The sequence below is a fragment of the Phaseolus vulgaris genome, chromosome 8 (genome assembly GCF_051622355.1).
Source record: "Phaseolus vulgaris cultivar YP4 chromosome 8, ASM5162235v1, whole genome shotgun sequence".
In the NCBI taxonomy this organism is placed as follows: domain Eukaryota; kingdom Viridiplantae; phylum Streptophyta; class Magnoliopsida; order Fabales; family Fabaceae; genus Phaseolus; species Phaseolus vulgaris.
Genome location: NC_143505.1, coordinates 57997139 through 58008567, shown reverse-complemented (window position 1 = coordinate 58008567; position 11429 = coordinate 57997139). Strand labels below are relative to the sequence as shown.

Below are 11429 nucleotides of genomic sequence, written 5' to 3'. Positions count from 1 at the left end.
TTTAATCTCTATTTCAAAGTTTGTCTCCTCTACATCTTACCAACTCATACTCAATGTTGTTCATTGTCTTATTCAAGATGCAACAACCCAAATGACAATTGGTTCAGTTGATGTGATAGATGAATTATATCAACATTTTCTTGATAGCTTCTCTCTTCACAATATTAATTCCACGATCATGCATCCCACATATAATGCGATTCCTGTTTATTTGTGGCATTTTCGTCTTGGGCACCTCTCTGTTGAACAAATTCATATTATGCAACAACAATATCCATGTTTAAAGAACAATAGAATTTTTGTATGCAATACTTGTCATACTAAGAAGTGCAAGTTGCCTATTCCTATCAGTTATTCTCAAACCGTACACCCCTTCTCTTCTTCACATAGACATATGGGGATCATGCTCCAACCCTTACATGCATGCACATAGTTTTTTTTCTCATCATCGCCATACACTACACTTGGTTTTACTTGATGCAGAATAAAAGTGAATTTTGTACTCATATTACTAATTTTATCAATCTCATTGAAAACCAATTTGATACCCAAATTAAAATTAGACATACCAATAATGGAAAAGAAATTTTCATGCATGACTTTTTTCATTCAAAAGAATCATTCATCACATCTTGTATTGAAACTCCATAACAAAATAGGGTTGTAGAGCATAAACATCAATATTTGCTTAATGTCACTTGTGCTATTCTTTTCCATTCTAATCTGTCACACTGTTTTCACAATTTTTGCTTTATTACATGCAACTTATATCATTAATTACATTCCTACACCTTTTTGTACAATCTTTCTCCTTTTTAGAAATTGCATGATCAAGTGAATGATCATAATCTGTTTAGAGTTTTTGGTTGTCTTTGTTATATCACCACCACCACTTTTTATTGTACCAAACTCAATCCACGAGCCTATCCTTGTATTTTTCTCCATTTTCTTTCTCATACTAAAGACTACCTTGCTTATAACATTCATATTCGTACCTTTGTTGTTTCACAAAATATTACTTTTTACAAAGATCATTTTCCATCATTTTCTTCCTTTCTTGTGGGCTCATCCTTAAGCACTCTCTTTTCGTCATCCTTTAATCTTGATCTTGTATTACCTATTGTTACTACACTTCCCATTGTATGCCTTACTGATGACATTCTACAAATAAATTATATATACTTATTTTTAATGTTTTTTTTAGCTTTACAAAAATAAAATGTAAGTAGGAATCCATATGAGTATATTAAAAAAAATATACCTGTAGATAATGATATATATTGAAATAATCAAAATTGCATATGGTAATTTTAAGGTATTTTTATTAAATATTTCTTTATAGAACATATATCTCAAAGATGTATACATTAATAAAATAAAAAATAATTTATCTTATTCTATAATTATGAAAGGAAAGAGTGTCTCATTGATGTTTAATTTTTTATAATTATTGCCTATTTTTCAAACAAGTTTTTGAAATTGTTTTTGACATTCCAAAATACAATTAACTTGTGTTCCGTCACATAATTTTTGATTTTTTTTTTGGAAACCAGTCTCTAGAAATACATCTGAGACATTTTTTAATATTAAAATTCAGATGTACAATCATGACTATATGCAGAAGTGCTATAAAACTTATGCAGATACCAAAGTTGTTGGGATGATGCATGTATGTGTTTATTCATATTTGAAATTTTGAGTAAGAAAATATTAACAAATTTGAGTAAATTGATGTATTTTATATATCATAATTAGATAATTTTTTTATGATAAATGAGGAGTTGATAATTAGATAACAAATCTAGTATAACATAAAGAACAATTTATTGTTATTATGGTTATAAATGAGGAGATGAATGCTTTTTTTTATATTAAGAACAAAAAGGTTTATTACAACATAAAAATTAATTTATTATTATTAGTATTATAAATTAGAAGATAAATTTTTTTAACGATCCGTACAGTAAAATTATTTGTTGTGTTGTTGGATAAGAACTTAGACTTAGGAATAAAAACAAAATTGGTCCAAAATGTTTTTGACTTTCCGCGCTCACTATACCAATAATATCCAAAGAAAATAATTCAGGGTCAAGAATGAGTTCAACCATTATAAGCTTGACTAAATAAAAATAAAAACTGATTCAAATTTAATTAAATTTCGACGTTGATTTTTTTTATTCAAACTTGATTTGGTTAAAGTTTAACGATTATTTTCATTAACGTAATAGGTTGAACTCAATTTAAAATTATAATTATTTTCTATGATTTTCTTTATTTTAACCAAAATAAATAAATTATATAAGTCTACTAAAATAAAAAAATATTTTACATAATATATATTTGTAAATATGTATATAATGAACCGTATGCAATTCGTTTTTTTTGTGGTATTACATACTTTTTTTTTTAATTTATTGATTTACGCACTAACTTCAGGGTTACATGATAATAAGAAGTTACTTATCAAACAAATTTTAACATATGACCTGAATCAAACACAAATTTGTTCTTGATTATTTTTACCATGAATGAAACAGGGATTTGTTGTTACATGATTTTTTCCTCGGATGGTGTAACGTGTGAAACCAACCTATCAGTTTTACCTTATTTAAAGTCAAATTTAGTTCTTGCAATTGAAATTCAACAAAAATTGCTATGATGAACTCATTTTGATGTCAATGATAGTTCTTAGAAAAGGTAAAATTTTGCTGTTTTACCTTCATTTCTTCCCTTCTTTCCAAGTCTAGATTCTAAACATGCCACTCATCTGTCATAGATAAGGTTGTTGGGTTGTTGTCCAAAGAAACAGGGCAATTATTAAACATGTCTGAACCCCAAATGACGTGGAGCTTCATTTCCCTTCTCTCTCTCTTTCTTTCTCTCACACTCTCTGCTCCATCCCTTATGGTCTCTATTACGCCATTCTCAGTTTTTGTTTGTTACTTCGTTGTTGGCATTTAAAGGACCACACCCTCACTTTGTGGTTCTCATTCCTCCTCTATTTTTTATATGGCTTTTCTCCCTTCCTTCAACCCCCAGTCTCCATCACTCACTCTGATATGATACATATATGATGATAGTGCACCTTCACCCACTATAATTCTTCATTCCTGTTCCCCCTTTGTCTTTCTCACACAAGTAAGTTGCTACCTTTCCACGCATTTCACCATTTTTATCAATTGGGCATTCTCATTTACCCTGTTTATTTGGGTTGTGCTCAACAGTGAGTGCTTTTTTTGTGTTTTGGAAACTTACGGCATCACAGGGGAACGAGTGCGATGATGTCGGAAATTTCCCTTTTTTTGGTGATCTGTCTGATTTTTCAATGTTGAAATGTTGAGGTTCCTCTTGCGATGATGAAAATTGTTGTTGGGCATGTCAATTTTGGGCTAATTTCATTGAAGAGTGTGGAATTTGTATTTATGAAAAATGGTAATATATTTACTTCAAACCTGCATCTGTAGTTTTGAACTTCAAACCTGAAGTCTTTATAATCACAATAGTGTTGATGTTGTTCATTTATCAATATTTACTTCCGGATATTGAAAAAGGGACGAACAACATTTTCATCTGCTGCAGGGTTTTGGTTGTCAATTGACTTCAAGTTTTATATAAAAAATAGAAATTGCACTCATCCAATTGTTTTGGTCCTTGTATTTCAAACCTTTTAGTTATCTTTCCTACTTTAAGTATCTTTAAATAATGGAATTTGTGATCAGAACCAAAACTCTATCAATATGTTGCTTTGAAATAAGATGGTTGATTAATGAAAATTTTGAGATTTGACAGTTAATTAAGCCGTGCCACTTTATTGAACAGATGTTGTTTATGAGAGTATAGGGTGCAGATTGTTGCACGAATGCTTATATCATCAGATATTTGAAATAACTCATACCACAGATGGATAGGCAGAATTCATTAGAACAACCTTAGAAGCATGCTTAGTCTTGACTACTCTTTCTGAAACTTGAACATTCAAAGTTTATTGCATTATTATTTCTGTAAGTAATCCACTAAGAAGTGGTATAGACTTCACCAATACTTTAACCTGTACAACATACTCTTAAGTACTATGAAATGAAACTTTTTCATTTATACCATTCTTGATTTGATGATGATGTTCCAGTCATGATTAACACTGAAGGACTTCTGATTATTTTGTCCTTTTTATTAATCAATCCTCAATTGCATTTTTTAGAAGACAAATCATACATGTTTTCCTTTTTTTTACTTGGCTGCTGCAGAGTGAAAATTTTGGTAAGATAAGTACTCATGGTAAAATCCACTACTTCTATGTAAATTCTGACTTCTTTCTCTCAATGTTTGCTACAGAATTGAAATATTTCGAGTGAAATGACCGCCAGGCCTATCTCATTCTTCTCTTGATCTTTCTAATGGCACTTACTGCAAACAATGTTTCAAGCAGTCCTATGGTCACTAAAAGAACAGCTCTCTGTAAATCACATGAAAAACATTATCTTTCCTCGTCAACAAGGATTAATAGAATACAGTTTTCAAGGCATAGACTGGAACATGGACATCTGAACCATAGATGTCTCCACACAGAGAGATCAACCGTATTCAATGGCTGGTTTTGGTTCATTAATGGAAAACCAGTTGGTTTGATCTCCAAGAAATCTTCTATCTCATGTAAATCAACAGGAGCAAATAATACTGAAGAGAAAGAATGTATTAAAACTTATGATGACATTACTGATTTAACTAGGTAAGAGAATTAAATAAAGATGGTACATCTGTTGCAATTTTTTCTGCTGTTTACTAATTCTGAACCTGTACCCCTTAATTAATGTCTTTCAGTTGCCAATTTTATTGTATGCCAAACTAGAATATATCTTTCATACCCTTTTGACGATGACTTCTAATTTTATCACAATAAGATATCTGAGACTCCAATTTACATATTAGAGATCCTGTCATGTGTACAGGGCACATACCAAAGGCGAGAAAAATGATCACACTCTTGTTGTCCATGGCTTGGCTGAAGCATGTAGATTTGTTTGCAACGATGCAAAGTTTCTCTCACGGTACTGCTACTAACCTGTTTTTGATCTTATACGATAAATATTTTGAAATTTGCTTCCACTACTTTTCATGACTCCGTTTTTTATGAACCATCACCATACATTCAATTACTTAACAAACCTTGTTTTAACTGGTCTAAATATTTTAGTAATCAAGACATGAAGAATTGTAACATGGAATGTTTAGCGGACTTAAATATGGGCTGTCATGTCAATGTCGGTTCATATAGTTGTATAATTTACAACATTAACTAGTTCTCTTTCAAGAAATTCAAGACATAACAGTAAACATTAATTTGTCTTGATGCAAAATATAACTGTTAAATACTTGTTTCCTCAGAGGCATAATGAGGCTTGATGCTCGTGCCCGCCAAGATGTTGCTTTTCTTGGAACTGAATTTCTCAAACTGGATGGTTAGCTCTCTACCTAAATAATGTATTATTGTACTTCAACTTTTTATTTCACTTATTTCATCCAATGAAACAATTTTCTTTGTTAGTAATGATAATTTTCCAAATATCTGCACTACAAGTCATTGCATTTCATACACAACGACAGTAATATCCTCCCAGCCCTTGCCATCTTTCCAACAAAAAGAAAGGAAGGGACAAAGAAGTCAAACGATATAGGAAGTTTATCAAACCAGCATCTGTAGTTCAAGTATATAATTCTATCATAGTGAATGGTGATTACTTATTGTCATTCTCCTTTCACTGGATATGTGTTGAACCTCTCTTTCCAATGATTTATTTTTCTTAAGGGAAAGGTTCAACCGATGCAACTTTGTATATAATTTATTCACATGTACTCATTATAGGGTCCACTAAATTTACTTTTATTTTGATGCACAGCTCGGGCTAGAGAGGATACTGAAAAAATTGACCGTGATGTGAAGGAAAAAGCTAGCTGGCTTAGTCGTATTGCTACTGTCTGTATCATCTAGATCTTTAAATTTTCTGGTTGAAGATGAGAGTACAGACTGGTGATAAATTTTTTTCTTTTTATTTATAATATTTGTTCTGCAGTTATTGAAGGATAAAGCTCAGTCCAGATTGAAAAATGCTGCTGATGAGCATTGGAGTGATGGGGCTTTAGAGGTAACTTTGTTCATTTAATCGCTTAGTTTTCATCTATAAGATCCTATTTGTGATTAGTTTGGTATAAAATCATTAATGGTAAAAATTGCATAATTTGATATTTTCTTTTCTATTATTTTGTTTGTACTATACAAGATAGGATTAAGAATAAAGGCATCAAAGAAAAAGTTAGATAGCACCTATTGTAGAAAAAAATGGTTGAAGTATGTTTAGGGAAGACCTGTAAATCTGCATGTCATGATTTTCAATAGAATATTTTGGTGTTGATAAAAAAAAGAACATTTTGGTATTGTGTGATCTATGTATTGTAGCTCACTCCATTGTTATTGTTTTCCCTGGCACTATCATGGTTGTTGTTTTTGAAGCACGCATAGGGTTTGTGATTGTCAATGTTTTCTTTTGCACTATCATTTCTGTTGGTTATCATTTAGCATTATTCTTGAAATATTTTTTGCTAAAAATATCTTAAACATATACCTGTTTTTCTCTTCCGTTGGACATCAGTATCTTTATTTAACAAAGAACTAAATTCATTTATGGACACAAGTGATAAATGTAAGACAAGGTCTTTTGCTATATGATTTGTAAGGTTTGGCATGTGCACACCTTGGGAGTAGCATGATGATAAGCACCCAAGGAGAACCACACCACAAAAGCTATTCATTTTAGTTGGAGAACTCAAGACCCTGTAAAAAAGCCCACATTTAAATCTCATATTTCGGTCTTACTCTGCAATTAAATCTTAACTCATGATCACTTAAACATATTTTCTGGAACACCTATAAAATTCATTTTTAGCACATTTAAGACAAATTGACAAGGTAAAACTTGAAGTTCAATATTCCCAAGCAATTATTTATTAAGTTAAATTAAATTTTAATCAAATATGTTGATATTTTGCATAATTTATTAAGAAATAAAATTTAACCATAGCAGTTATAATAACTCAGGCAACTATAACCTGTTTCCATGCTCTCAAATTTCTTATATTTCAAAATATTTTGCATCACACAATGCAGTTTTTGAAAAGAGGAACGGCAAACCATTTGATCTCTAACATATTTTTTATTTTAGCTTATCTATGCATTATCTACACGGAATTACTGTTAGTGCTTGTAGGATTGACCAAAATAAATTTTTGAGGAGATTTTAAGGCCGGATTGTTTTAAAGTTGACTAGAATTTTTTTATTGGTGTAATTTTAAAATATTGAATGTAATTGAGATATGTGTGCAATTTTTTTATGGGAATTAATTTTGATCTCAATCGTAGTTTTTAGTGCCACAGTGGGAGGTAAAACAAACAGGCCTTTAGAGGGGAATGTATCTTAAATTTTATATCATTATCTTCTGATCCCAATTCTATGAAATATCTACAGTACTATATGCGTAATGCCATATGTTTCACTTTGACCCTTCAAATCAAACCATAGACCAAATAAAACTATGCTTTTATCTTTTTTAACTGAATCTAAAAAGCTGCTTAATATAGAAACTAAGTTTGGTTTGCTTCCTATTGTATGGATTGCTGGATTCTTTTGCAAGTTTACATAATGAAAATTCAAGAGTGTTGGATTACATAAAATACATATGAATAGCCAGGAAATACAAGACTCCTATTGACATAACTTTTGAACTGTCAGGCTGATTTACGTCTTGCTGACTTCCGTGCTAAGCAACGTGCAATGGAAGATGCCTTGATGTCCTTGGAGGTGATATTTTATGGTCTTCAAATGTTTTCTATTGAACTTTCTAGTGTTTAATTTTTTCACTTCAGAGTTTGTGATCCCTGCTAGCAAGCATTATTCTGCGTATGATGTAGTAGTTAATAAACATTATAATTCTTAACTTATTTCTAAATGCCATGCTCATATTTTTAAGCTCCAAAGGAATAACTCTACTTTCTATTTTTGTAAATTCTGCAGCTTATCAAAAACATCCATAACAGGATGGTGAGCAAGATGTATAACTTGTAAGTCAAGAAACTTCAAATGCATGTTTATATGCATAATAAGGTCTAAAATGTTTCATATGATGTTGGCATGTAGTCCACTTCGCAGAGATAAAGGATCACTTTCAGAAAACAATGCAAGAGGGCGAATAATGCTTGAAAAGAATGGAAAAACCACAAATTCCTTTCCTGGGGATGTGACCACAGAAAGGATTGCTGCTCTTCAGGTCTTTCGTCTTTTCCATTTTGTTCTAGTTCTGTTTGTATATAGCCCGCTCCACCTACATCAATTGAATCAGGAAAAATGCATCAATCATATTCTAAAATTTTAAGGCATGCAGGAGGCATACTGGAGTATGGCATCAGCACTTTCTGAAGCAGATGGAATCGATTACACTGATCCTGAAGAGGTTTGATTGTCCATTAAATTGTTTTTCTGATCTCAATATTATTTAAGTAATTACATACTCTTTTGTACTGGGAGCAGCTTGAGTTGTTGATCAGAACTCTTATAGATCTGGATGCAATGGATGGTAAACAAAGTGTATCTTTGTTGGTAGAGTGCTCCAGTTCCCCTGATGTCAGCACTAGGTAAGCTTCACGTGAAATTACAATCTTTCAAGGAAATGGATTGTATTCTTTAATGTGCAGAGTGAAAAGCCATGTCTTTCTGTGTCAAACTCTTTGTTTTTATGGTATGTTTGGAAGGCATGAAAGTGGAAGAAAAGAAAAGGGATGGGAGGGAAATAACTAATTTTTCTTTTCTTCCATTGTTTGGTAGTACTTAAAAGGGTAATAATGATGAAAAAATGTTGTGGGACCCACCTATATATTCAATCCTTTGAAATTGGAAGGCAAAACAACTTTTGTAATTAAAAGATCAATTTATCCTTATCTTTACACATTATAATCTTTTATTAGGGATGTTTATTCCAATTTACATATATATTTGACTTTCTTTCTATCCTACTAATCAACATACAAAATCATTTCTCTTTCTACTTCTTCATTTTACTTTCTTCTTTAAAATTTCTGGCAATATATATAACTAATAGGAAGGTTATTTTGTTAGTAGTTCCATACGCCATGATGATATATGGTTGGCTTCATGATTGATTTTGTATTCTTCATATTTAGCATATTTTCACCGTTCTTTCTTAGCTGCAAACATTCTCAAATATTGAATTAAAATTTCCTTGACTTTAAGTTATGCAATATTGGATTTAGATAAGATGTATAGTGGTAAAAAAAGGTGAATATATGATGCAAAGCTTCTCGTGAATTCTCTCTACTTCTAAAGAAATACATGGTAATAACATTCACTTGCAAAAGTAAAACTACCAAATAAAAAAATGCAAGAATGCAACCTTAATCAATGCCTTATTATGCTTTTCCTTGTTTATTTTCATTTTCTGTTGGCTTGTTGAATATGTGCATGTGTGCCATGTGCATTTTCTAGGCGAGCTTTAGCCAATGCACTGGCAGCCGCACCATCCATGTGGACTCTTGGAAATGCAGGGATGGGGGCCCTACAGGTAAGTGATTATAATTTCATTACAACAAAAGTACTTTTCACAGGCAATATGGCTTCATTTTTTTCCCTTTGGTTTGTATTGCAGAGACTGGCAGAAGATAGCAACCCAGCCATTGCTGCTGCAGCATCCAAAGCCATTTATGAACTGAAAAAACAATGGGAAATAGATGAAGGCGATAGCTGGAGGTTTATGATGGATGAAAACGCCACGGAAGAAAAAGGAAGCAGAGAATCTGATAAAAAAGAAGATAACAAATGAGAAATAATTGAAACACTGCACTGTACAGCATAGTTGCCTCCCTAATATACTAACTAGTATAGGATTAACCCACGTAATCACTAGAAACAAAACTATTGCCAGTGTAAATTGCTGAATGTTGGGTATGTGCATCACAGAATGCAGAGCTTGAGCATAGATGCACATTTGTGATTATACTTGTTTGTTTGAAGGAGCGTTTCGTACACATATTGCTCAGTTGCTCTTTCATCTGCTACAGCACTGGAGTTGGGCCGTTCATTGTCATAATATATATGATGGAGGCACCTTAAACGCTGCATAGTGGGGTTTTGTTTGTAGTAGTACAACATTGCCAAGGTTGTTTGAGCATTGCAGAGCAATTTCTTCCCTTGATGTTAGACTATTTGAACATTATTAGACAAATGATTGATGCTTGGGGCAATCACTCATTCTTGAAATAAACGTCTACCAAGAAATGGGGTTTTGTTTTATCCCTTCACTATGTGCCTGAACATTTTTTTTATTGACTTGGGATGTTTTGATATCATCTTGGCACGGTAAAGAACCAAAACAAGAATATTTGAACATATTTCCCAAGATAGTTGTTGATCATAAATAACCATTACCCTGCCACCGTTGCTGATAAATCATAACCTGCCACTTCGGCTGATAGGGTAACAATGATATCAGGTTTTTTAGAATCTCTTCAACAAAATTCTGCATCCTAAAAAGAATAGTTTCTAAAAAGATTGTGAATAACACCAGTAGTATGCTCTTTTTACTATTAGTTGAAAGACAACATGAACAGTTGACCACAAAATTACACAGTCTGTCATTATTATTTGATTGTGTATCTTTAGAGAAGCTTCATTCATCTCACCCCGGAATGAGTTGCTTTGGGTTCATGTGGGGCAGTATCCTAATAATGGTTCCCGGCTAGTAAACGTGGCCTTAAGTTGTCTTCACCATTCTTTAATTTCATTTAAGGTATCAGTTGGTGAGATATGATTTGATTATTTCATTAACAATCTCTTTGCATCTTAAATCCAGGAATGAACTTTTCAAAAGCTAAAGAAAACCCGGACCTAAAAAGCAAAAGCTGGGTGAGGCAAGACCGTGATCCCACATTACATTATTTCCAATCTTTATTCATACAAAAGACCTTAAATCACTGTCATAGCCCCCCAATTTGATTCAATCCCTCCCCTCCTTTCAACTCACCTTTTCTTTTCATTTTAGCCTTTTTATCATGCCAACCACTGTTGCACCCTTCTTCCATCATTTCTGCCCTTCACTTTAAAATTTTCAATAGAAGAATCCCAAGTTACCCACCATTCCTTATGATGTTTTCTTTTTCTCAGTACAGAGAGTATTGTGTATATTATCCTGAAAAACAAAACAAAATGCTTACAATTTTTATGTATCAAGTTTGTGAATGACTAATAACTTTTAGTGCAACTCTACCTTCTAACCATGTCTTTTCCAAATATAAAGACTTTTTAAGACTTTGCTTATACTCGAACCAACTATTTGTTTATCCTACCTTAATAATTTGAATTAAAAGTTAA

General features: G+C 32.1%; 1 protein-coding gene across 6 annotated transcripts; it reads left to right on the top strand.

The window, feature by feature from the left end:
- Positions 1-2550: 2550 nt before the first annotated feature.
- LOC137823428 (senescence-associated family protein) lies at positions 2551-10360 on the top strand. 6 transcript variants are annotated; one of them, XM_068628559.1, is made up of 14 exons: positions 2803-3138; positions 3225-3432; positions 4333-4726; positions 4947-5045; positions 5383-5456; positions 5895-5971; positions 6069-6140; positions 7782-7850; positions 8064-8110; positions 8187-8316; positions 8431-8499; positions 8577-8680; positions 9549-9624; positions 9709-10360. In XM_068628559.1, exons 3-14 carry the CDS (start codon positions 4395-4397, stop codon positions 9880-9882), a joined length of 1323 nt encoding a protein of 440 aa, XP_068484660.1. In that variant the 5' UTR covers positions 2803-3138; positions 3225-3432; positions 4333-4394; the 3' UTR covers positions 9883-10360. The 6 variants fall into 6 exon arrangements, with proteins under 6 accessions (XP_068484659.1, XP_068484656.1, XP_068484660.1 ...); XM_068628560.1 differs by having other exon boundaries at positions 2808-3138; positions 3266-3432; XM_068628558.2 differs by lacking the exon at positions 3225-3432 and having other exon boundaries at positions 2551-3138.
- The last annotated feature ends 1069 nt before the right edge of the window (positions 10361-11429 follow it).